We start from the raw sequence: 27867 nt of genomic DNA, 5'->3' as shown, positions 1-27867 counted from the left end.
ATGTATATACATGAGAGAACAGAGCAAAGCTCCATGGCCCTTTACATCTTAGCCAAACCTTAATGCTGTTAAAGACACATACATACAAAAATAAACCCTCATGGGACATTTCAGTAGTCTGGGGGAGGCAGTAGCTGAAGACATGAAAGGCAGGACAGTTGGAGGAAGAAGGTAACAACGTGGTGGTCAAGTTTAGGTCAATCTAAAGGCAAGAAAAAACCACAGATACTGCTCTCTTGAGTTTTACACTAATGAAACAGCATAATTTCCAGGGATTTACACTGTAAATGACTTCTATGTTAACAGAGAAAACAAGGAATTGATTCCCAATTATACTTAGTTTTTCTTCATGACCCAAAACAAGATTTCAAATATTGTAAATATCGCAAAGTATAAAAATGGAATAGACTTGTGAGGAAATTTTTCAGTGGTCTTGGTAGATGAATTATATTTCACATTTTTCATATCATATTACATTCCTTTTCTTCTAGAATCTGGAGCTGCAGAAGCTCTAAGCACAGTCTGTTCTGGAGATGGATAAACACACACTGCCCTTCCTCCCACCTTCCAATAGTGAATAATCCCTTTAATGAAACAACAAAGCACTGAGGAAAGAAAGCAGAATAATCAGGACAACAAACCTGGCTATTACCAACTTCCTTCGCTCCTCAGTGGTGTATGGCTGCAGAAGAGGAATTCCTAACAATCTCACTTCTTCAAGTTTAGGGAATGAGTTTAGTTTGTCAATGTCTTCCCAGGACTGCAAACCTAATTTGAGAAATATATTGTTTAAGTAAATCCAGAAAAGCATACAAATGAGAAGATAAACATCACCAAACAAATTATTTCCATTAGTAAGTTCTGAAATGTTAAAATGATCACAAAAGCTAGTTCTAAATCCTGAAATTTTTCTTTATCCAAGGAAAGAATGGAATAAAACACCATAAAGCTTCCTTACAGCCTCTCCTTTCTCCATGACCCCAGTGTTCAAGGGATCCCCTTTACTCTCCAACATTCACTCATCTACTGATTCTCCACTCAAAAGGCTGGTAAAGGGGACCACCGGTGGTTTAATAAGCAGGATGGATGTCATGATTACAAAATTTTAAAAGTGATGTAATCAACTCTTTCATCAAATACAGACTCAGAGAATCTAAGAGTGGATACTGCTAGACTATATTTTTACTTAACAAGTACTAAAATGGGCAAGGTCCACAGAACCACAAACTAAATATTATCTTTCAACTATCTCTATTTTGGGGATAGGGAAAACAGAGTCAAGATTTAAAACTAACAAATTGAGACACAAAAATCTTGAACTCCTCGGGCAAGAAAATAGGCAACAAATTAAGACTGGTCAGTCCTAAAAGGAAACTCTTTCTATGGCTGTGAACAAATGTAGCATCCAAGTCTGTACTTGGCACTGGTAGGAAAAATATTTCTGGTCAGTTTTACAACACATTAGTTAAATCCATTGCAGAGAACAACACAGTCCCTTTCTTTCCTTCCTATTTCTATCAGCCTTTATCAAGGGTAAAGGCAGAGGAGCAATAAACTGGTGCATAACCACCTAGGTCACTGCTGTCCTCTTTACAACACCATTTTATCTAGGAAGAAGAATGGAATCAGCTCAGGTGGTGTCAGTTGCGAAAGAAACAGTTTCCCTATGCAAAGCACTTGCTTTTTAAAACATTTTAATTGGAGGATAATTGCTTTATAATCACTTGTTTTTAAGACTTAATTCCCACCCTTAAAATCTCCATGGTGAAATAACTTGTGTGGTTTTTCAGTTATAGGTCAGAATTATTTTTCCTTATATAGTTGGTTTCTTTAAAAAAAAAAAATAGGCAGAAAGACAATGCCAAGAGAATGAGAAGAAAATCTACAGACTGGGAGAATATATTTGCTAAAGGCACATGGATAAAGGATTGTTATGCAAAATATGCAAAGAACCCCTAAAACTCAACAATAAGAAAAATAACAATCTGATTAAAAAATGGGCAGAAAACTTAAACAGACATCTCAGCAAAGAAATACAGACAGCAAGTAAGCATACAAGAAGATGTTCCACATCATATGCTATCAGGAAAATGCAAATTAAAACAATGAGATACCACTATACACCGGTTCAGTTCAGTTCAGTTGCTCAGTCATGTCCGACTCTTTGCGACCCCATGAATTGCAGCACGCCAGGCCTCTCTGTGCATCACCAACTCCCGGAGTCTACCCAAACCCATGTTCATCGAGTCGGTGATGCCATCCAACCATCTCATCCTCTGTCGTCCCCTTCTCCTCCCGCCCCCAATCCTACCCAGCATTAGGGTCTTTTCCAATGAGTCAACCCTTCGCATGAGGTGCCCAAAGTATTGGAGCTTCAGCTTCAACATCAGACCTTCCAATGAACACCCAGGATTGATCTCTTTTAGGATGGATTCATTGGATCTCCTTGCAGTCCAAGGGACTCTCAAGAGTCTTCTCCAACACCACAGCTCAAAAGCATCAATTCTTCGGCACTCAGCTTTCTTCACCGTCCAACTCTCACATCCATACATGACCACTGGAAAAACCATAGCCTTGACTAGACGGACCTTTGTTGGCAAAGTAATGTCTCTGCTTTTAAATATGCTATCTAGGTTGGCCATAACCTTCCTTCCAAGGAGTAAGCGTCTCTTAATTTCATGGCTGCAGTCACCATCAGCAGTGATTTTGGAGCCCAAAAAAGTAAAGTCTGACACTGTTTCCACTGTTTCCCCATCTATTTCCCATGCAGTGATGGGACCAGATGCCATGATCTTAGTTTTCTGAACGTTGAGCTTTAAGCCAACTTTTTCACTCTCCTCCTTCACCTTCATCAAGAGGCTCTTTAGTTCTTCTTCACTCTCTGCCATAAGGGTGGTGTCATCCACATATCTGAGGTTATTGATATTTCTCCCGGCAATCTTGATTCCAGCTTGTGTTTCTTCCAGCCCAGCGTTTCTCATGATGTACTCTGCATATATGTTAAATAAGCAGGGTGACAATATACAGCCTTGACGGACTCCTTTTCCTATTTGGAACCAGTCTGTTGTTCCATGTCCAGTTCTAACTGTTGCTTCCTGACCTGCATACAGGTTTCTCAAGAGGCAGGTCAGATGGTCTGGTATTCCCATCTCTTTCAGAATTTTCCACAGTTTATTGTGATCCACACAGTCAAAGGCTTTGGCATAGTCAATAAAGCAGAAATAGATGTTTTTCTGGAACTCTCTTGCTTTTTTGATGATCCAGCGGATATTGGCAATTTCATCTCTGGTTCCTCTGCCTTTTCTAAAACCAGCTTGAACATCTGGAAGTTCACAGTTCACGTATTGCTGAAGCCTGGCTTGGAGAATTTTGAGCATTACTTTACTAGCATGTGAGATGAGTGCAATTGTGCGGTAGTTTGAGCATTCTTTGGCATTGCCTTTCTTTGGGATTGGAACGAAAACTGACCTTTTCCAGTCCTGTGGCCACTGCTGAGTTTTCCAAATTTGCTGGCATATCGAGTGCAGCACTTTCACAGCATCACCTTTGAGAATTTGAAATAGCTCAACTGGAATTCCATCACCTCCACCAGCTTTGTTTGTAATGATGCTTTCTAAGGCCCACTTCACTTCACATTCCAGGATGTCTGGCTCTAGGTGAGTGATCACACCATCGTGATTATCTGGGTCATGAAGATCTTTTTTGTACAGTTCTTCTGTGTATTCTTGCCACCTCTTCTTAATATCTTCTGCTTCTGTTAGGTCCATACCATTTCTGTCCTTTGTCGAGCCCATCTTTGCATGAAATGTTCCTTTGGTATCTCTAATTTTCTTGAAGAGATCTCTAGTCTTTCCCAATCTGTTGTTTTCCTCTATTTCTTTGCACTGATTGCTGAGGAAGGCTTTCTCATCTCTCCTTGCTATTCTTTGGAACTCTGCATTGAGATGGGAATATCTTTCCTTTTCTCCTTTGCTTTTTGCTTCTCTTCTCTTCCCAGCTATCTGTAAGGCCTCCTCAGACAGCCATTTTGCTTTCTTGCATTTCTTTTCCATGGGGATTTTCTTGATCCCTGTCTCCTGCACAATGTCACCAACCTCTGTCCATAGTTTGTCAGGCACTCTGTCTATCAGGTCTAGTCCCTTAAATCTATTTTTCACTTCCACTGTATACTCATAAGGGTTTGATCTAGGTCATACCTGAATGGTCTAGTGGTTTTCCCTACTTTCTTCAATTTAAGTCTGAATTTGGCAATAAGCAGTTCATGATCTGAGCCACAGTCTGCTCCTGGTCTTGCTTTTGCTGACTGTATAGAGCTTCTCCATCTTTGGCTGCAAAGAATATAATCAATCTGATTTTGGTGTTGACCATCTGGTGATGTCCACGTGTAGAGTCTTCTCTTGTGTTGTTGGAATAGGGTGTTTGCTATTACCAGTGCGTTCTCGTGGCAAAACTCTATTAGCCTTTGCCCTGCTTCATTCTGTACTCCAAGGCCAAACTTGCCTGTTACGCCAGGTGTTTCTTGACTTCCTACTTTTGCATTCCAGTCCCCTATAATGAAAAGGATATCTTTTTTGGGTGTTAGTTCTAGGAGGTCTTGCAGGTCTTCATAGAACCTGTCATACACCTGTTAGAATGGCCAAAAGCCAAAACACTCACAGAACCAAATGCTGACAAAGGATGTGGAGCAACAGGAACTCTCATTCATTACTGGTGCAATGCAAATGGTACAGCCACTTTAGAAGAGAGTTTCGTAACTTCTTACAAAACTACACATATTCTTACTATATGATCTAGCAACTGTGCTTTGTAATTCACCCAAATGAACTGAAAACATATCCACACAAAAATCTACACATGGAGGTTTACAGCAGCTTTATTAATTAAGCCAAAATGTGGAAGAAACCAAGATATCCTTCAGTTTGTGAGTAAATAAATAAACCCTGGTACATCCAGATAATGGAATATTATTTACCACTAAAAATGAAATGAGCTATCAAGTCATGAAAATACATGAAGGAATTTAAACTAAGAGAAAGAAGTGAATTACTCAGTTAAAGAAGCCAATCTGAAAAGGCTATACACTGTATGATTCCAACTCTATGACATTCTGGAAGAGACAAAACTATGGAGACAGCAAAAACATCAGTGGTTGCCAGGGATTAGGGAGGTAGAAGGGATGAACAGGCAGAGAACAGAGGATAGTCAGGGCAGTAAACTATGATGTTCAGTTCAGTTCAGTTCAGTTCAGTCGCTCAGTAGTGTCCGACTCTCTGCGACCCCATGAACTGCAGCACGCCAGGCCTCTCTGTGCATCACCAACTCCCGGAGTCTACCCAAACCCATGTTCATCGAGTCGGTGATGCCATCCAACCATCTCATCCTCTGTCGTCCCCTTCTCCTCCCGCCCCCAATCCTACCCAGCATTAGGGTCTTTTCCAATGAGTCAACCCTTCGCATGAGGTGCCCAAAGTATTGGAGCTTCAGCTTCAACATCAGACCCTCCAATGAACACCCAGGATTGATCTCTTTTAGGATGGATTGATTGGATCTCCTTGCAGTCCAAGGGACTCTCAAGAGTCTTCTCCAACACCACAGCTCAAAAGCATCAATTCTTCGGCACTCAGCTTTCTTCACCGTCCAACTCTCACATCCATACATGACCACTGGAAAAACCATAGCCTTGACTAGACGGACCTTTGTTGGCAAAGTAATGTCTCTGCTTTTAAATATGCTATCTAGGTTGGCCATAACCTTCCTTCCAAGGAGTAAGCGTCTCTTAATTTCATGGCTGCAGTCACCATCAGCAGTGATTTTGGAGCCCAAAAAAGTAAAGTCTGACACTGTTTCCACTGTTTCCCCATCTATTTCCCATGCAGTGATGGGACCAGATGCCATGATCTTAGTTTTCTGAACGTTGAGCTTTAAGCCAACTTTTTCACTCTCCTCCTTCACCTTCATCAAGAGGCTCTTTAGTTCTTCTTCACTCTCTGCCATAAGGGTGGTGTCATCCACATATCTGAGGTTATTGATATTTCTCCCGGCAATCTTGATTCCAGCTTGTGTTTCTTCCAGCCCAGCGTTTCTCATGATGTACTCTGCATATATGTTAAATAAGCAGGGTGACAATATACAGCCTTGACGGACTCCTTTTCCTATTTGGAACCAGTCTGTTGTTCCATGTCCAGTTCTAACTGTTGCTTCCTGACCTGCATACAGGTTTCTCAAGAGGCAGGTCAGATGGTCTGGTATTCCCATCTCTTTCAGAATTTTCCACAGTTTATTGTGATCCACACAGTCAAAGGCTTTGGCATAGTCAATAAAGCAGAAATAGATGTTTTTCTGGAACTCTCTTGCTTTTTTGATGATCCAGCGGATATTGGCAATTTCATCTCTGGTTCCTCTGCCTTTTCTAAAACCAGCTTGAACATCTGGAAGTTCACAGTTCACGTATTGCTGAAGCCTGGCTTGGAGAATTTTGAGCATTACTTTACTAGCATGTGAGATGAGTGCAATTGTGCGGTAGTTTGAGCATTCTTTGGCATTGCCTTTCTTTGGGATTGGAACGAAAACTGACCTTTTCCAGTCCTGTGGCCACTGCTGAGTTTTCCAAATTTGCTGGCATATCGAGTGCAGCACTTTCACAGCATCACCTTTGAGAATTTGAAATAGCTCAACTGGAATTCCATCACCTCCACCAGCTTTGTTTGTAATGATGCTTTCTAAGGCCCACTTCACTTCACATTCCAGGATGTCTGGCTCTAGGTGAGTGATCACACCATCGTGATTATCTGGGTCATGAAGATCTTTTTTGTACAGTTCTTCTGTGTATTCTTGCCACCTCTTCTTAATATCTTCTGCTTCTGTTAGGTCCATACCATTTCTGTCCTTTGTCGAGCCCATCTTTGCATGAAATGTTCCTTTGGTATCTCTAATTTTCTTGAAGAGATCTCTAGTCTTTCCCAATCTGTTGTTTTCCTCTATTTCTTTGCACTGATTGCTGAGGAAGGCTTTCTCATCTCTCCTTGCTATTCTTTGGAACTCTGCATTGAGATGGGAATATCTTTCCTTTTCTCCTTTGCTTTTTGCTTCTCTTCTCTTCCCAGCTATCTGTAAGGCCTCCTCAGACAGCCATTTTGCTTTCTTGCATTTCTTTTCCATGGGGATTTTCTTGATCCCTGTCTCCTGCACAATGTCACCAACCTCTGTCCATAGTTTGTCAGGCACTCTGTCTATCAGGTCTAGTCCCTTAAATCTATTTTTCACTTCCACTGTATACTCATAAGGGTTTGATCTAGGTCATACCTGAATGGTCTAGTGGTTTTCCCTACTTTCTTCAATTTAAGTCTGAATTTGGCAATAAGCAGTTCATGATCTGAGCCACAGTCTGCTCCTGGTCTTGCTTTTGCTGACTGTATAGAGCTTCTCCATCTTTGGCTGCAAAGAATATAATCAATCTGATTTTGGTGTTGACCATCTGGTGATGTCCACGTGTAGAGTCTTCTCTTGTGTTGTTGGAATAGGGTGTTTGCTATTACCAGTGCGTTCTCGTGGCAAAACTCTATTAGCCTTTGCCCTGCTTCATTCTGTACTCCAAGGCCAAACTTGCCTGTTACGCCAGGTGTTTCTTGACTTCCTACTTTTGCATTCCAGTCCCCTATAATGAAAAGGATATCTTTTTTGGGTGTTAGTTCTAGGAGGTCTTGCAGGTCTTCATAGAACCTGTCATACACCTGTTAGAATGGCCAAAAGCCAAAACACTCACAGAACCAAATGCTGACAAAGGATGTGGAGCAACAGGAACTCTCATTCATTACTGGTGCAATGCAAATGGTACAGCCACTTTAGAAGAGAGTTTCGTAACTTCTTACAAAACTACACATATTCTTACTATATGATCTAGCAACTGTGCTTTGTAATTCACCCAAATGAACTGAAAACATATCCACACAAAAATCTACACATGGAGGTTTACAGCAGCTTTATTAATTAAGCCAAAATGTGGAAGAAACCAAGATATCCTTCAGTTTGTGAGTAAATAAATAAACCCTGGTACATCCAGATAATGGAATATTATTTACCACTAAAAATGAAATGAGCTATCAAGTCATGAAAATACATGAAGGAATTTAAACTAAGAGAAAGAAGTGAATTACTCAGTTAAAGAAGCCAATCTGAAAAGGCTATACACTGTATGATTCCAACTCTATGACATTCTGGAAGAGACAAAACTATGGAGACAGCAAAAACATCAGTGGTTGCCAGGGATTAGGGAGGTAGAAGGGATGAACAGGCAGAGAACAGAGGATAGTCAGGGCAGTAAACTATGATGTTCAGTTCAGTTCAGTTCAGTTCAGTCGCTCAGTAGTGTCCGACTCTCTGCGACCCCATGAACTGCAGCACGCCAGGCCTCTCTGTGCATCACCAACTCCCGGAGTCTACCCAAACCCATGTTCATCGAGTCGGTGATGCCATCCAACCATCTCATCCTCTGTCGTCCCCTTCTCCTCCCGCCCCCAATCCTACCCAGCATTAGGGTCTTTTCCAATGAGTCAACCCTTCGCATGAGGTGCCCAAAGTATTGGAGCTTCAGCTTCAACATCAGACCCTCCAATGAACACCCAGGATTGATCTCTTTTAGGATGGATTGATTGGATCTCCTTGCAGTCCAAGGGACTCTCAAGAGTCTTCTCCAACACCACAGTTCAAAAGCATCAATTCTGCGGCGCTCAGCTTTCTTCACCGTCCAACTCTCACATCCATACATGACCACTGGAAAAACCATAGCCTTGACTAGACGGACCTTTGTTGGCAAAGTAATGTCTCTGCTTTTAAACATGCTATCTAGGTTGGCCATAACCTTCCTTCCAAGGAGTAAGCGTCTTTTAATTTCATGGCTACAGTCACCATCAGCAGTGATTCTGGAGCCCAAAAAAGTAAAGTCTGACACTGTTTCCACTGTTTCCCCATCTATTTCCCATGCAGTGATGGGACCAGATGCCATGATCTTAGTTTTCTGAATGTTGAGCTTTAAGCCAACTTTTTCACTCTCCTCCTTCACCTTCATCAAGAGGCTCTTTAGTTCTTCTTCACTCTCTGCCATAAGGGTGGTGTCATCCACATATCTGAGGTTATTGATATTTCTCCCGGCAATCTTGATTCCAGCTTGTGTTTCTTCCAGCCCAGCGTTTCTCATGATGTACTCTGCATATAAGTTAAATAAGCAGGGTGACAATATACAGCCTTGACGGACTCCTTTTCCTATTTGGAACCAGTCTGTTGTTCCATGTCCAGTTCTAACTGTTGCTTCCTGACCTGCATACAGGTTTCTCAAGAGACAGGTCAGATGGTCTGGTATTCCCATCTCTTTCAGAATTTTCCACAGTTTATTGTGATCCACACAGTCAAAGGCTTTGGCATAGTCAATAAAGCAGAAATAGATGTTTTTCTGGAACTCTCTTGCTTTTTCGATGATCCAGCGGATATTGGCAATTTGATCTCTGGTTCCTCTGCCTTTTCTAAAACCAGCTTGAACATCTGGAAGTTCACGGTTCACGTATTGCTGAAGCCTGGCTTGGAGAATTTTGAGCATTACTTTACTAGCACGTGAGATGAGTGCAATTGTGCAGTAGTTTGAGCATTCTTTGGCATTGCCTTTCTTTGGGATTGGAACGAAAACTGACCTTTTCCAGTCCTGTGGCCACTGCTGAGTTGTCCAAATTTGCTGGCATATTGAGTGCAGCACTTTCACAGCATCACCTTTGAGGATTTGAAATAGCTCAACTGGAATTCCATCACCTCCATTAACTATGATGTACAGTACTACAATGGTAGATGTGTGTCACTACAAACTTGTCCAAACCCACACAATGAACAACACCAAGAGTGTAAACTCTGGACTTTGGATGATGTCAATGTAGGTAAACTGAATGTATCACTTTGGTGCTGGGATGTTGATAGGTTTTGCATGAGTAGGGGCAGGGAGTATATGGGAACTCTATGTACCCTCTGCTCAATTTTGCTGTGAATATTAAGACTCCAAATAATAAAGCTTACTCATTTTTAAAATTAGGCTAAAATATTCATTCCTGTTATATGCAGAATGAAACGGCAACAAACTGATAATCAATTATATGTAAATACTAGAAAAGATAAGTGAGAATCTGAAAGGACTGGGCTTCTTTAACCTAAATCCAGACAAAATCATCTTGTTTGTAATTTTTTGTACTCTTTTACCCTTCCTTTTACTACCCAATTCATCAATTTCATTTCACTTCTTTCATAGCATGGCCTCTTTAATATATAAAATGTTAATAGCTAACATAACGCTATACCAAGTGAATATTTGATAAATATTGATATTTACCAGAGCATTTATGAAAATGAATGCCTTAAATTTAGCTAATCAATAGGCATCTACACGTCACTCTGTAAAATCATCCTGTAAGAAGGCAGAGCTATGATGGAAAGAAATACACTTTCACTGTATTTCATGCATAAGTGCAGATCAATTTGCATGTAGAATGAGAACAAGCATGTCCCTTACCTGACTTGTGGAGGCTGATGGATCGCAGATTAGGAAACAACCTGGCCAATGAATCATCAGGCTCCTCGATAGCATTCAAATGGTTGTTGGCCAGGACGAGGGTATCCAATGAGGGAAACATAACTCCTAACTTGCGTATTTCAGTCCAGTCTTGGAGGTTATTGTCTGTTATATGTAGTAGCTTAAGAGAATGACAGCAAATAGAAGGACAAGACACTGTTTCATAGTCATTAAGGCACAGGAAGAGTTCTTCCAAACTGCAGAGAAAAAAGGAAATATTTCATTGTTTAAAGCAGTCAAGTTTCTACTTTGCACCTATTTTTAGTCACTCAGTAAATAAGCATCTACTACGTATGAGACTCTGCTAGGTATAGTAGAAAAAATATAAAGACGTCTTCCTGAAGTTTAAAATACAGTTGGGAAGACAAACCTAAAATACATAAAAGAGCAGAGAATGATATAACCCAGTACTAAAGTAATTTTATGCTTAAATAAATAAATGCTAAATGAAGCAGCACTTTAAGTGCAATACCACTTCATATAGGAATGGAATTGAAATTGTAGTTGGAACAGTCGGGAAAGGATGCATGGCCTTGAAGAAGGGGCAGAGTTGGGTAAATTGAGAGGAGATAAAAGAAAATTCTAGAAACAACATGAACAGTGTTTAGAAAGAAATAATAGCTATCATTTATTGAATTCCTACCCTGTATCAGGCCCTGTGCAGGTGCTTTATATATCATACTTCCACTTCTGAAATTTTAATTATGCCCACTTTATAGACAAGAGATTAAATAAGCTTATCAAAGGTCATATGGTTAGGAAGTGCAACTGTGATTTAAAGCTCATTCCATGCTATGTTAAATGTTGCTTGCAGTGAGAAAACCAATCTCATTAGAGGGAGAGTGAGAAACTAAGATGGAGTAAGTGAGTTGAGACTAGATTCTGAAAGGCTTTAATAATTTCCGTATTTAGACAATCAAGGAGACTACAGCTTCATGTATTTCTTTAAACTATTTCCTTTGAATATTTATGTGCATATACAAAGATAGATATAAACAAAACATAACAAAACATTTCTAAACTGACAAACAGAAGTATAATTTCCTGCTTAAATTATTGAAAAGAATACAAGGTCCATTTTCCCATCATGCCAGCTAGGCACTTACTTAATCATCTGAGTGTTAATATATTTTAGAGACACTATGATTCTTTCCTCCCAAAGAAAAGGGCCAAGGCAAAATTCTGGAATCGGGTAATCAGAAGATTAAAATGGAGAAAGCCTGGGTTGATCTTGAAATGATAAGTGCTTCTCAGGGATATCTTCTAGCCAAAGGATGGCATATCCTATGTCTTGGTGCTACTCAACACTGTACAAGTATTCCAAAGAAAATGCTACCAGATTACCCTCACACCCTCATTTAATTACTTCATTTTTCTAACCTCATTCTCCATTCAATCTGCAGTTCTAGTATTTCTGAGGTGGGAGGCCAGCAGTAATTCTAGGTACTAACACAGACGGCAACATAGTTCCCTCTCCATCATGCCCTTTGGGCTTACTCTGGTAACTCCTGCAGTATCGTGTGGACTGTCTCCCAAGAAGCTTTGCTGTTGTTGAGGACAAGTTTTCGAACGCCAGAGAAGGACCCAGCACATGTTCTTTCTAAAACTGATAAATTCAGAGGGTTGGAACTCAGGTTTAGAAACTCCAACTGGGGAACATTTGACACAATTTTACTGACCTATGGAGAAAAAAAAAGAAAAACATATTAGACAGTAATCAGAGCTTTTAAACAGCAATCATAGTCAAGAAAACCTAACTGAGTGGGTCTCCAGGCAAAGTGCCATTTATATTATGGAGTCCTATTTAGAGATGGTATGCATAGAGAGGCATAAATAATTTCAACAAATCATGACAAATGATTTAATTCCTTTCTATAGTATCACTGAAAATTAATAGTATAAAAGAAAAATTTTCTATGTTGCCTTTGGCAAAGTTTTTGATTCTGCTCTGTATAATATTCTCTTTGATATTGCTATAAGATATTTTGGAGAAAAGATCATTTAGATGACATTTTCTAAAGAGCTGAGATTGGGTCATGTACAAGTAATTCTCTTTGAATTGCTCTTCCATCCTCAGTACAATATTAAGGCTAATTAAAGGTTTATTGAAGACCACATGGTAACAATTCAGGTATTCAAAATTAATTACATAATCATTTAGAAAACACTTTCAGCTTGGTCCAAAGATGCACCAAACTTTAAAATATATTTATTCAAAAATAAAAAGCATCTGTGACTGTATTATAAAAGAGAAAACATGATCAACAACTTAATGATTTAGCGAGTGACTTAGTACACAAGAAAGAAAAAAAAAGGAAATGAGCTTCACTGATTACTGACCTTAACTATTCACTATGCACTGTACTAGGTTTTTTAGGGCTTCCTGGGTAGCTCAGGTGGTAGAGAATCCACTGCAACGCAGGAGACCCTGGTTCGATTCCTGGGTTCGGAAGATCCCCTGAAGAAGGGCTGGATACCCACTCCAGTATTCTTGCCCGGAGAATCCCCATGGACAGAGGAGCCTGACAGGCTGCAGTCCATGGGGTTGCAAAGATTCAGACACGACTGAGTGACTAAGCACAGCACACTAGGCTTCAGTTTAAAATGCAAAGATTCACACCAGTTGGCATATATTCTCCTGTTTGATCTCTTTTGTGATCAAATGGTACCAAGCATTTGGGTGATATATGCCTAAGATTTGGAGTTTAGGGTGTGGCCACAACACAGCTGAATAGTCCACACATGGACCAATCCTTTACTGCATTCTACCACCTAGCTACCAATGATACAAAGGCCTTTCACACATAAGATGATGACTAGCTTTGCTTTAAGGGCAAAAAAAAAAAGATGAAAAGGAACTGGCTCCAACTATAGCATGAAGGGTAAGTTCTAATTTTAGTACAACCCCAGTTAAATAAACAAAACATACACCCTTTGCTAACCACCACCCTTCATATTTTATTTTTATAATAAAGAAGAAAACTACCCCAAAATGGATACTCTCAGAGTTTTTGAAGCAATTTCTGAAATAATTTCCAAGGCTAGTAGATACCTGATGTGATCTTCTTCATAGTTTGCATCTGCACTACTACCTAATGAGAATAAAGATTTAAAATAATGACTCATCATACATCACCCACTGGCTATCTATTTTACATATGGTGTAATGTATATATATGTTTCAGTGCTATTCTCCCAAATTATCCCACCCTCTCCTTCTCCCACTGTGTCTAAAAGTCTGTTCTTTATGTCTCTGTCTCCTTTGCTCTGTGAAAACCAGGAGGGATGGAGTGGGGAGGAACGTGGGAGGAGGGTTCAGAAGGGAGGGGACACGTATGCCTACAGCTGATTCATGTTGTTATATGGCAAAGACCATTACAGTACTGTAAAGTAATTATCCTCCAATTAATTAATTAATTAAAAAAATAATGACTTAGCCCTAGAATATCCTAAAAAACGTTAACACTGGACTACAACTGAATAATCCAAATATTATTTGGAAAATAATACATGTTAGAAATAAATATCTTCTTTAAAAAATTAAAATTTAAAAGGATTTTGGGTCACCTTAGATTAACAATATTCTGGAAAATATTATAGTCATTACACAGGCAGGTTTATTCATGGCAAAAAAATGTCTTAACAGTAAAGGCTGATATTCAGTGAGTATCTCAGGCTTCTCTTTTTTAAATTCTAAAACTAGAAAACAAGACCCATTGATCTGAAATGAGTTCAGGATACTCATATGCAGAACATGGAGATGAACTCAGACCACCTCTTTGGTCTCCACAGCTCTATGACTTAACAGGGGACCCTCTACTTTTGAAAAGGAAGAAACTAAGGTTTTAAGAAAAATGGGAAAGGGTTGTAAGATAACAATCTGTAATTTATACCTAAGCTATTCTCTACTTCACCCGAGTGGGGGATTCCTCCCTCCTCTAAACTGCTTAGTTTAATTTCCTTTACAAAATGGTTTTGATAAGGAGAGGAGGATAAAAGAGATACTTTGGGAAAGGTCAGACAAAAATCTACTTAGCCAAATATTCAAATCAAAAGCTAAAAATGCATCTCTTTTTTTTATACATACAGATGCCCAGTTTTAGAAGGACTGGAGACAAATCTTTGCCTCTCCTCCAAGTATTACATTTCTCACTCATATTTATATTAGCCTCTGAATAGATTATATATAGCCTCTGAATAGATAGCAGCCAGTTGTACAAAAGTATAAAAGAAGCTACTTATAACATTAATGACCATTCAAAAACACTGAAAGGACAAACTAGATTATTCTGTTCCATACTGCTATACCAAATACTGGCTAAAATAAACGTAGTTAATGGCCAGGGACAAATGATCTTTTTGGTCATCAAATACATGTGTTGCAATAGGTTGGAATGTAATATCTTAAAACTGTGACCTATGAGGCCTTCTGTAGCTTAACAAAGAGTTTAATCAATTCTAAAAAGATCAATATTCTTTCATTGTCAGTATTTCTCCCATCTCTGTGTTCTGACATATATTCCAGAAGACTGGGATGAACTACAGTTAAGGGGAAGGACAAAATATAAAGGAAAGATGAAAACAAAAATAAATCGGAAAATGGAAACTCGAAGGGTAGCAGCAAACATTCATTTGAAAACTGCCTGAAATCAGACTATAGGGTACTTATAGGAATACACAAACTGAGCACCAATAGAGTACAAATGAACATGTGGCTGTGAGTGTCCTCTGAGCTGTGAGCTCAGTCCTGTCCAACTCTTTGAGGCTCCATGGACTGTATCCCATGCTCCTCTCTCCATGGAATTTTCCAGGCAAGAATACTGGAGTGGGGTGCCATTTCCTACTCCAGGGATCTTCCCAACTCAGGGATCGAACTCATGTCTCCTGCGTCTCCTGCATTGGCAGGTGGATTCTTTATCACCAGCGCTGCCTGGAAAGCCCAAACATGTGACCCTCTGGCTCTGTCAATGTGGGTTGGAAAAATATTCAGTGTAGATCTTTGTCTAAGCAGAGAAAAGGCTGAATTCCCTAGTATAAATTCTGTGTTCTTATCCATGTTGACACAAATCATCTTTCTGAGGTAGCAGTTATATCTCTATTAAACTGTTCCCATCAGTTAGCAAAAGCTTATGTATGTGGTCAAAGCACAAAGTACAACACCTCTGTGAAATTTTTACTGCCAAAGAAATAAACTTAGGGGAATCAGCTTGTGAACATAGGAGCTGAAATGATTCAGGGTAAGAGCTGGTCTGACTAGTCATCCATGCAGGTCAAAAATCTCACCAGAGATTCACCAGGAAGGACTGCTGTGGGAATCCTGGAGAAGGGAGGATTAGCAAGGTAGTTCTTTTTGCATCTGTACAATGTGGACAGAGCATGCATGTCAATTAAGCATCTCAAACGACCCAGAAGGCACACATTGTAACTTGTTGAACAGTGAACTGTAAGAGCTGTTTGTATAAGTGAACCAATCAATAAATACATGGATAAGTAGAAACTGTTTCTTGGAAACAGCCAGGTAAATCTGTATATATTAACACATGATTTAGAAATCAAGTGATGTACATCTCAAAGAATTTTGGCAAACATCTTAATAAAAGTAGGAATTATAATGGGGAGCACAGATAACAGATTAAGTAAGACTATGAAATGGATGAATATAAGAAAAGCTAAAGAAAAGTAAGTTATAGATAGATTTTTCTTTAACAAGAAAGCTGTCTTAGAATTTGTATCACATTTAATATCTACCAGGTGTATTGATAATTTTATCAGTAGCCTTGTCTTACAGATGATAAAGGAATAAGTGAATTTCTTAAGATTACAGGAAAAGTTAGAGCAACTGGGCCTGATCAAACCTTAAGATACAATCATTTATTCTTTAATGAACTCAGAAAACATATGAATGCCTAGAATGCTGCTGTTTGCTGTTTAGTCACTAAGTTATGTCCTATACTTTGTGACCCCATGAACTGTAGCCAGGCTTGTCTGTCCATGGGATTTCCCAGGCAAGAATACTGGAGTGTGTTGCCATTTCCTTTTCCAGCCTAGAATGCTAGTGCTGATGGTAAATAACAAAGCCCTGAAAAAGCTCATGGTCCAGCAGAAAACTGTCAAGTAAGCCAGTGACTGCACTACACGGTGATGAACTCTTTCACAGCAGAATGATATAGGTGTTCAGTTCAGTTCAGTCACTCAGTCGTGTCCGACTCTCTGTGACCCCATGAACTGCAGCACACCAGGCCTCCTTGTCCATCAACAACTCCCGGAGTCTACCCAAACCCATGTTCATTGAGTTGGTGATGCCATCCAACCATCTCATCCTCTGTCGTCCCCTTCTCCTCCCGCCCCCAATCCTACCCAGCATTAGGGTCTTTTCCAATAAGTCAACCCTTCGCATGAGGTGGCCAAAGTATTGGAGTTTCAGCTTCAACATCAGACCCTCCAATGAACACCCAGGATTGATCTCTTTTAGGATGGATTGATTGGATCTCCTTGCAGTCCAAGGGACTCTCAAGAGTCTTCTCCAACACCACAGTTCAAAAGCATCAATTCTGCGGCGCTCAGCTTTCTTCACCGTCCAACTCTCACATCCATACATGACCACTGGAAAAACCATAGCCTTGACTAGACGGACTTTTGTTGGCAAAGTAATGTCTCTGCTTTTAAATATGCTATCTAGGTTGGCCATAACCTTCCTTCCAAGGAGTAAGCGTCTTTTAATTTCATGGCTGCAATCACCATCAGCAGTGATTTTGGAGCCCAAAAAAATAAAGTCTGACACTGTTTCCACTGTTTCCCCATCTATTTCCCATGCAGTGATGGGACCAGATGCCATGATCTTAGTTTTCTGAACGTTGAGCTTTAAGCCAACTTTTTCACTCTCCTCCTTCACCTTCATCAAGAGGCTCTTTAGTTCTTCTTCACTCTCTGCCATAAGGGTGGTGTCATCCGCATATCTGAGGTTATTGATATTTCTTCCGGCAATCTTGATTCCAGCTTGTGTTTCTTCCAGCCCAGCGTTTCTCATGATGTACTCTGCATATAAGTTAAATAGGCAGGGTGACAATATACAGCCTTGACGTACTCCTTTTCCTATTTGGAACCAGTCTGTTGTTCCATGTCCAGTTCTAACTGTTGCTTCCTGACCTGCATACAGGTTTCTCAAGAAATCAGATTGATTATATTCTTTGCAGCCAAAGATGGAGAAGCTCTATACAGTCAGCAAAAACAAAACCAGGAGCAGACTGTGGCTCAGATCATGAACTGCTTATTGCCAAATTCAGACTTAAATTGAAGAAAGTAGGGAAAACCACTAGACCATTCAGGTATGACCTAGATCAAATCCCTTATGAGTATACAGTGGAAGTGACAAATAGATTTAAGGGACTAGACCTGATAGACAGAGTGCCTGATGAACTATGGACAGAGGTTCGTGACATTGTACAAGAGACAGGGATCAAGAAAATCCCCATGGAAAAGAAATGCAAAAAAGCAAAATGGCTGTCTGAGGAGGCCTTACAGATAGCTGGGAAGAGAAGAGAAGCAAAAAGCAAAGGAGAAAAGGAAAGATATTCCCATCTTAATGCAGAGTTCCAAAGAATAGCAAGGAGAGATAAGAAAGCCTTCCTCAGCGATCAGTGCAAAGAAATAGAGGAAAACAACAGATTGGGAAAGACTAGAGATCTCTTCAAGAAAATTAGAGATACCAAAGGAACATTTCATGCAAAGATGGGCTCGACAAAGGACAGAAATAGTATGGACCTAACAGAAGCAGAAGATATTAAGAAGAGGTGGCAAGAATACACAGAAGAACTGTACAAAAAAGATCTTCATGACCCAGATAATCACGATGGTGTGATCACTCACCTAGAGCCAGACATCCTGGAATGTGAAGTGAAGTGGGCCTTAGAAAGCATCACTACGAACAAAGCTAGTGGAGGTGATGGAATTCCAGTTGAGCTATTTCAAATTCTCAAAGGTGATGCTGTGAAAGTGCTACACTCGATATGCCAGCAAATTTGGAAAACTCAGCAGTGGCCACAGGACTGGAAAAGGTCAGTTTTCGTTCCAATCCCAAAGAAAGGCAATGCCAAAGAATGCTCAAACTACCGCACAATTGCACTCATCTCACGTGCTAGTAAAGTAATGCTCAAAATTCTCCAAGCCAGGCTTCAGCAATACGTGAACCGTGAACTTCCAGATGTTCAAGCTGGTTTTAGAAAAGGCAGAGGAACCAGAGATCAAATTGCCAATATCCGCTGGATCATCGAAAAAGCAAGAGAGTTCCAGAAAAACATCTATTTCTGCTTTATTGACTATGCCAAAGCCTTTGACTGTGTGGATATAGGTGTTGCTGCTGCTGCTGCTGCTGCTAAGTCACTTCAGTTGTGTCCGACTCTGTGCGACCCCATAGACGGCAGCCCACTAGGCTCCACTGTCCCTGGGATTCTCCAGGCAAGAATACTGGAGTGGGTTGCCATTTCCTTCTCCAGTGCATGAAAGAGAAAAGTGAAAGTGAAGTCGCTCAGTCGTATCCGATTCTTAGCGACCCCATGGACTGTAGCCTACCAGGCTCCTCCGTCCGTGGGATTTTCCAGGCAAGAGTACTGGAGTGGGATGCCATTGCCTTCTCCGGATATAGGTGTTAGGGTAATCTAATTCTGCCTGAGTGAGAGTCAGGGAAAGTTTCAGAGAGGAACAACAACTTGGGCCAATCTTGAAAGATATACAGGAAGCAGCTGGGTAGACAGAGGAGAAAGAGAACAGTAGATTCAGAATGAATAAAAGCAGAGAAGTTTTCCTTGTCAAGATTTATCATGAACTGCAGAAAAGCGCGTGGTAAAGGTGGAGAAAAGACTCTGGGTCACATGATGGAGGGTCACACTTAGAGAGTTCAAACCATTGTTTGTAGGCAGTGGAGATCAGCAAAGGGACTTGAAGCAAGAGTTTCATAATCACATTTCATTATTTAAAGGAGTCTGGTAGCAGAAGGTAGCTTAGGGGAAGCAGAGAAAAACCAGAGGCATAAAACCCATTAGGACACTTTTCCAGTAATCCAAACAAGAAGTAAGAGCCAAATTAAGGCAAAAAATCAAGCATGAAGTACTATTTTTCTCTTAAAGATACCTTCTATCAGGTCATGTTATAATCAGGTAGTAATGTTATATATAATAACAAGAGAGAATGTCATAAAACTTTTATTTGTGCAACTTGAGTTACTGAGGTCAAAGGCATCAGTTATGTCAAATCACCAATAAGACTTAATAAAATAAGGAAAAGTTCCAGAATATTTGGAATAAATTTAAGTATCAAGAAAAAATATTTTTATAACCTTAGTTTTGAGCTCCAGCAATTTTTATGTCAATTTATAGTAATAAATATTGAATAGTAGCAGAGAATGAACACAGGATATGTAAACTAATGAAACAGTAGAGAATTTAATGCACTGTTAGCAGTCTAAACCTCTGTGGTCTTATTAACCTCTTGATGCCTAGAATAAAGTTTCTTAGTGTTTTTCACATTAATGAAAAACAAATAAGCAATAACAAAGTTAACTGAAAAATCACTATAGGAACAGTTGAAGCAGTCAGTTATTTCTCTTGAGACACACAGACAAGAATCCCAAGTGAGAACCAGACTTCAGCAGCATACATAGCAACACTGACAATGATACAGTGAGTCACTGCTGCCCTTCACCGAAACTCAGCAATGTAACAGCTTTACCTCGTGCCAGTCTTCAAGCTTGTTGTCAGAAAGATCTAGTTCTGACACGTGAGCACAAAAGGCAGCGATTTCTTTTTCATCTCCTGCACAGGTTATTCCACAGCTGTTCAACACCAGGACACTTGGAAGGTTGAGGCGATCTGAATCACGGGAAATGAGACATGCTCTGCGTCAGCCTCTGTCTTGCCTACGCACACGGACCCCAGGACTCAAAACCAAATTGCGTGAGATTACACCAGGCCCTGAAAAGACAGGGTGTCATGGAATCCAAGGGCACTGAATTTCAAGGGGGAGATAGCCAAATATGACCCAGGAGGAGATAGGAAGTACTAAGCTGAAAAGTCCTGGAGGCTTTACCTCCTGGCAGGATTGTTTAGCTCAACTACCAACAACAGAACCATCATCCATACTGTCACCTTATCATCTGACATTAGATCCATGTGATTCACGTCAGGGCTACCACTGTCTTCTTATTGGCCTCAATTCTTTCTTTTTAAAATTTAGTTCAAAAGTATCATTCTGGTTAGCTCTTTTCTCAGACAGACTGATTTGTATTTTCAGCTCTTGTTGCCTTCGAAAATTATCTCAGACCATTAAATAGTATATTGGCTAAATCAATTCTGTTCTTCAAGTTCATATCAACTCAAGGAATCTTCCTCACTTACACGAATCCATTTAAAAATCTACATCTTTCTCCCATACTTGTCCATCAGTCAACCCCCTTCATATCCACGTGGAATTTGTCCCTTACAAAAATGAGACTTTCAAAAATATATAATTATGAGAGAACATGTTTCAGAGTCTTAAACCATTCAATGAATTCAGTCAAACTACTGCTTGTTCAAAAATATGACAATAAAATCACTCTTCCTATCTCTAATACAATATTGTAAAGTAAAAAAATAGATAAATAAAGTTAATGGATAAAAAAAAAAGGATCAGTATGAGAATTCAGCCACTCTTTTACTATTTGGTATAAACCAAAGACTCACAAAAGTCTATTTTATGAATGGAGGCCTCAAATAATATGATTTTTCAACTTAGTGCTTTTCACAAAATCAATTTTCTCAGGATGGAAGTGGATCCTAAAAAATCTGATCAAGTAAGAAGTACACTTCTTTCTGCTGTTCCAGTTTATATGGAGTGGTAAGATAGTGGTATTGAGAAATAACAAATATTTAGTAACCTTCGGACATACAAACTTTAAAACACTGTTTAATATTAACCTCCCATAATGACAAAGAACTATTTCTAAGAACAGTTAATTACAACATTAAGTTAAAATGCAAACCCAAAACACACATTGCAGGTTTCCAGTTGTAGATCTTTGCTCACATAAGCGCCCTCCTAGAATGTCTTTATCCCCTCTCTAACTAAATTTTACTTTTTTTTTTTTTCAAATTTTACTTTCTTGAAGGATTAGTTCAAATCTCACAAGTTTGAACTCTTTCCTGCTCATATTAACTCACTCCCTAAGTTTCTTTCCCAATCAGTGTGCCATTCATTTGATTCAATATAAACTACCTTGTGTTATTATATATTTTTATAAATGTGAGTATCTTGTAATCCAATAGGCTGTGAGGTCATTGAGGGCACAGGCCAGGTTTGTACTATCTTCTACCTTCCAAGTTCTCTGAAATACTCTCATTCAAATATTGCTCTTGCCTATGAGTGCAACTAAAATGCCTTTTGGCCAATCTGGAGGAAGATAAATCCTTTCAGGTTTTCCAAGAAACTAAAATCATGAAAGAGAGAAAGGCTATTCAATTTGTAATTCAAAATAAAGGGAATCATTTGCAAATAAGGCAACAGTCTGGTTTAATGTCCTAAGTAAGTTCTAGTAAATGTTTTATGTCCCATCTTTCTTACCTTTCATAGGAGAGCCCTGAGGTGTGGCTGGGACATGGACTCCCATCCCAGGACCACGGCGATAAGGAAAGTTTTCAGGACTGTATTTTTCACACAATACTTGCATAAAACTCCTCCCGCTAGGTTGATCCATCTTCCTTTCCTAAAATTCTATAAGAAACCAGAAATCATCAAAATTTGTCTATTTATTCACACAGGAAATATTTATTGAGACTCAATTATTTACAAGGTACTAAGCGAGGCATTGCCAGCACAGAAGAGATGGTCACTGATCCCAGGAACTTATACTGTGGTGAGATCTCATGATTTAGGGAAGCTACATAGGCAGACAAATGGCAACAATGTAGTTCAGCATATGGGAACTGCAATACAAATGAAAAGAGTTACAAGATTTAGAAGAGCAGGCCATCAACCAAGTGTAACAGGAATACTTTGGCTGGTGCACAGGTTCCTGTGGTAGTAGGAAAGGGGGCCAAATAGGACAGTACAGATTAAACATCAGACTAAAGAACTGGGATGAATACTTTGACATCTGTCACTTAAAATCCTCTCTTCTTCTTCCACAGCTCCTTCTACTGAGGAATGAGTATATAGGTTCTAGTTGATGGGATAAAAATAGAGAATTCTACAGAGGCTTCTGGGAATAATCCCTAAAAGATAGCCAGCGTGCCCTTTGTCCTCCTTCCCTGTCTCCTCCTCAGTTCTACTGCCTAGAAACAGATCCTTGCTCTGTGAGACCAAGGGACACATCCTAAGGAAGGTGAAGCAAACAGCTGAAAGGGACCTAAGTCCCTGAGGATGTCATGGAACTGAGCTGCCATAATGCTGCTGAGTGCGTATCTCTGGAAATTTCAGTGAAAGAGGAATAACCTTGTTTTATTTGAGCCAATGTCCTCAATTTTTCAGTTACTTAAAAATGAGCCTAATCCTAACTAAGTCAGAGTATCATTAGCACTAATGTATTAGTATTAGTATTGTCAAGGTCAAGTCTAACCTCAGCTAAAGGTACAAACATACTCTAACCCCGGCATACTCCCAGTACTCATGCATAGGTTAAAAAAGGTAACATCAAACAGCGTGGGCCTGCTTACCATTATCTTGAGGAACTGGCTTCTGATCTGTATTAAACATAAATCTAAATATAGGCCACTAATTGTCCTCTGTAGTTCTGCCTATTAGATACTAAGCTTTTTACTAAAATAATCAGAAAAAAAAGGAAGAAGGATAAAGAGCAGAGAGAATGCACAATGGTATAAAGGAGTAACCAGAAGAGATCTAACAACAGAGAGCATCAGGATCACCTAAACAGGAATCTCAGACAGAGGAGATCCTGTCTGGGAGAAGAGTTAGATGCTGCAAAGTACAGGGGTGACATGATGAGAGCCCAGGTAGTACAAATAGATTTAACATCTACTTAGAAAGCAAGCTTGTCAGGACTTTTAGGGGCCGAGGGGAAGATGGAGTCAAGGCTGACTCCCAGCTTTCTAATCCAGGGGACTAGGACACTGGTGATAACACTAAGCAAAAGGAGAATGCAGAAAGATCTAGTTTTAAGGAGGAAAATGATGGATTCTATTTTACACATGTTCAATCTGAGGCATCTGATTCAGGGAAACAGTCTGAAGTTGGGTGAGAAAGGTGAGCTGGAGACAAGGATTTGGACCTCATCAGGAAATATCATGAATAAGGATAGTAGGGCGACAGAACTCTCCAGGACACTGATACTTAAGATCCAGGTAGAGGAAGCAACATCATGAAGGAAAACAAAAAGGAACAGAGAGTGGAGTGTATAGCTAACATTTTGAGAAGTTCAGATGAGAAGGTGAGGAAGAAGATGAGCTGATAAGGAAGGCAGGAATAGGACAGAGTAGGGGTCAGGGGAGCAAGTGCCAAGATTTTTCCTCTTAAAATAGGAGAGACCTGACACAGATTATGGAGAGGCAGCAAGCAGAGCTGGAGAGTATGAAAACGACTACTAGTACCTGGTCCTAGGAAAAACCAGCAGGGATGAGCATTAAAAACTTCTAGAAGGCTGTTTGGTACTACTCAGATAACACTCCAAACTGTTTACCATTGGTGGTGATATATTTACTTCACTATGCTGCACTGGGTTTGCTTTTGCTTTCACAGTCTAATTACACTGATGTTAGGTATTTTCTTCATGTGACTGTCCTGGCTCCACTATGGCATTATAAACGTGAGCAATGCTATGCAATTCTGCTTCTTCAGTATTGATTCACAGCATCTGGCACAGTACTCTACACATAGTCACAGCTCAATAAATGTCGCTGAGTACTGTTAATAAAATAACTAGCTTTCGGTATGCTGAGTAGAAAGAGCAGAGGATTTAGGATCAGGAGTAGATATAAGTCCCACCCAGTTCTACCACTTAATACTTTTGTGCCATTGGGCAAGACATTGTATTTCTCTGGGGCTTAAATATCCTTTCTGTAAAAGACAATATTAATATCTATACTACTTGGAGTTCAGGGTTACCATAGAGCTCTGAAATGTACAAATGTGCTATTTAGATTATAGGGCTCTTGTAAATCTCTAAAATACAGAATTGTTACTAATTATAAAAGGAATTTGTAATATGGTAAAAAGCACATAAACATAGAAAACTTTGACTCTGTCAATTGTTAGCTGGGTAAAACATAAACTAGTTATCTAGTCTCTACCTCAAATTTGCCCACTATGGATGAGCTAAAATTTTCCTCTTGTATTTGCAGTAGCAATGTATAAACGACATGAATATAAAAGTGGTCTTTCAACCTGGCCCATTTTCTAGATTACTACCAGCACCACGTCTTCTGTACTTTATGAAATCAATTCACACCTAGAGCACAGAGTAGACGCTCATTGACTACATGTCCAAAAGTTTTATCTGTACGATCTATCAAAGTTTAGACAGTGGAAATGCATTTCATAACAAGTGTACTACAAGTAAACTTGAAAATATAGGGCTGCCCTCTATCACAGTTGTCATTTGGGAGCTTAAGAACCGGGTCTGTTTTAGTACAAGAGAGCTGTTCTTTCTATCCACACGGAGTGGTAAGTACATGCTGTTGTCCTCTGTCCCAGCACTGTGTCAAAACTGAACTCTGTGTTTTCATCGACGACTCCAGAAACCTCCAGGTGGAAAGGTTCTTTCTCAATGTAAACTCATCACCAACGGCAGACAACACAGAGCAGGTGATACACCACTAGTGACAGGCACCACAGTTCTGATCAAAGACCTGTCTCAAGCAGAATGCCAAGAGAATTTTCAGAAATGTTAAACAAAAAATCAAAGAAGTTACGTTGCTATCTTCCATACAACTGGCAGTTCAAAAGAATAAAAACTGTGTGGGAGGGTACTGAACTGTCAGTGTCAAAATAATAGTCACCGAGATTAAACAGCGTCTTTTTAACTGGAAGCTTCACATTCACTTAATCCTAAACCTCTTCATTCAAGGACAATAATCTTAATCACAATTTAAATATAGACAAGCTGAGTGTGGAATTAAAGAAACCTTGGCTAAAACTGGAGTCTGGACAGGGCTATAGGCAGAGCTTTCATCCGTGCCATGTGACATTAATTACTCCAAACAGGAAGAGATGCAGGCCTTCATCTATGACAGGAACACGTTGCCTATTCTACTAGCCAGCAGGAAGAAAAAATGCTCCGCCCAGTGACAACCCAGCCAGAGACTGAAAACAGACCAACCAACCTCCATACTTTGGACTCCTAGCTTCCTCCAATGGACTCTTTGGTTATATAGCGCCATCCTCTTCAGCTCCCCTCATTTTCCCTATAAAAGCAAGATCCCCTTCCTTGGATCTGCCTATGGTCTGCCATAGTTTGCCTATCTCACATTGTAAATCCTCTGGCTATTCCTGAATAAACTGGCTTTTGCTGGTTAAGTAACTGGCTATTATACTATTAAAACTGATATGAGGATGGTAAGGTTAGAAACATATACAAGTCAAAGTAAGTGCTGGTAAGCAAGCAATCATGGGAACTTAAGAGTTATTCCTCATGGCCCCATGCTTTAAGTTTTTCAAAGTAGTCTGCTTTTTTTTTTTCCCTCTAAAGACTAAAAAGCAATGTCAGGCACCTTCATTGGTTATTTTCCAGGATACTCTATTGGAACAGCTTTCCATGAATGCAGATAGTGTACACATCAATACACAGGTTTTGAATTAGAACACTAAGATTGCAGTAACAAATCTACTAAAAATCTGTTGGGGCACTTGGAGGAAGAACAGTAGGTGGGAAAGGAAAACTGAAAACCAAATAGACTGAAAAATGAGGAAATACAGCATGGAAAAAGATCTTTAACCGAGCCTTTTAAAAGGTTTTTTTTGGAGGTGGAACGATCATCTATGACTGTGGAAAGAACTGGTGTCAAATTACATCTGATTACCTTCTACAGTTGCAGAGTTCTAATAAATTTATAAAAGTGTTCTGAATTGGTGCTTCAAGCCAGGGAATCAGGAATCTGGGGGTGATGTTGCTTGGTTCCCTTACTGAGTCATGGAGTGTGCCTGTGAAAATCTCAACCTCTTTGTGCCTCAAATTCTGACTATGCTATATGCTCTTTTTATAAGCCCCTGGTGAAAGTGCAAGGATAAGGAGCTCCGTACACTTTTGCCAAATAGATTAATATCAGAACAGGACACCTAGTTACCTAAGTAACCTCAATTGCTATCAATTTGACTCAAGATCAGGTCACAATTAGTATGAAACTCAACACAACTGGAAACAGAGAACAGGCCATATCTGACCACTAAGAGAGGAAGATACACAAGATATTTTCCTCTCTTAGTGGTCAGATAGACCGATATTTACTTCACCAAAAATTTTTATGGTAGAATACTACATTTTATATAAAGTATAAACACTATTAATACCAGCCTCATTCACAACTTCCAAAACTATTCCAGAGTCCCAAAACAGACATTTTAAATCTTATTAAAAAATAGGTTTATCTGTCTATATATGTATAGACTATCTCCAGAAGGTAGAGTATCCAGAAGGATAAAACAGAAATTAGTAAAATTCATGCCTGTGGTTGACTCCAAAGATAGGAAATGAGGAACAAAGTGAGAAGGAGATGGGTTTTTCACTGTGCACCTATCTGAACCACCTGAACTCACCAGATGCATACATCACCCTTTCTTTTCCCATATATCATCTTTTCAAAATACAAAACATTTTTAAGTGATAATATCTGGGACTGACCTGATCTGTCAAAATGTTTTTTAAGTCCTCATTATTGTCAACTGTCTGTGAAAAAAAAATGCCAAACTCGACTATGTGGAATATATAATTATAAAATAAATAATAATAAGATTTAAAGGAATTGGGAATTGGGGAAGAAAAGAAACAACATGATGGCCAAATGGAAATATTTTTGTAAAGGGGCATTGATAAAAAGAAAGGGCTTCCCTGGTGGTTTAGAGGTAAAGAATCTGCCTGTAATGCAGAAGAAGCAGGTCCAATCCCTGGGTCAAGTAGATCTCCTGAAGGAAATGGCAACCCATTCCAATATTCTTGCCTGCGAAAACCCATAGACAGAGGAGCCTGGAGGGCCACAGTCCATGAGGTTGCAAAAGAGTCAGACACAGACTCAGCAACTAAACAACAAAAAAGAAAGCAGAACAAAACATATCTGAGCCTCAGAACT

The 27867-nt window shown here is 39.6% G+C and overlaps 1 protein-coding gene across 11 annotated transcripts in view; it reads right to left on the bottom strand.

The window, feature by feature from the left end:
• Positions 1-27867, bottom strand: part of TBCEL (tubulin folding cofactor E like) — an 80110-nt gene that overhangs the window by 37006 nt on the left and 15237 nt on the right. For 8 of the 11 annotated variants that reach the window (XR_014068825.1, XM_081541630.1, XM_081541624.1 and 5 more), the window contains 5 exons: positions 22196-22345; positions 20327-20466; positions 12101-12282; positions 10544-10800; positions 642-768 (listed from right to left, as the gene is read on the bottom strand). Coding sequence is in view for 9 of the 11 variants with exons in the window: in XM_081541630.1 (XP_081397756.1) it covers positions 642-768; positions 10544-10800; positions 12101-12282; positions 20327-20466; positions 22196-22328 (839 nt within the window). In the remaining 2 variants the exon portion in view is untranslated. The remainder of the gene's footprint in view (positions 1-641; positions 769-10543; positions 10801-12100; positions 12283-20326; positions 20467-22195; positions 22346-27867) is intronic. The other 3 variants (XR_014068826.1, XM_081541623.1, XM_081541631.1) reach the window with 1 other exon arrangement.

This window comes from Giraffa tippelskirchi, chromosome 11 (genome assembly GCF_054371585.1).
Source record: "Giraffa tippelskirchi isolate mGirTip1 chromosome 11, T2T-mGirTip1v1.2.pri, whole genome shotgun sequence".
In the NCBI taxonomy this organism is placed as follows: domain Eukaryota; kingdom Metazoa; phylum Chordata; class Mammalia; order Artiodactyla; family Giraffidae; genus Giraffa; species Giraffa tippelskirchi.
This window is presented reverse-complemented; position numbering and strand designations above follow the sequence as displayed.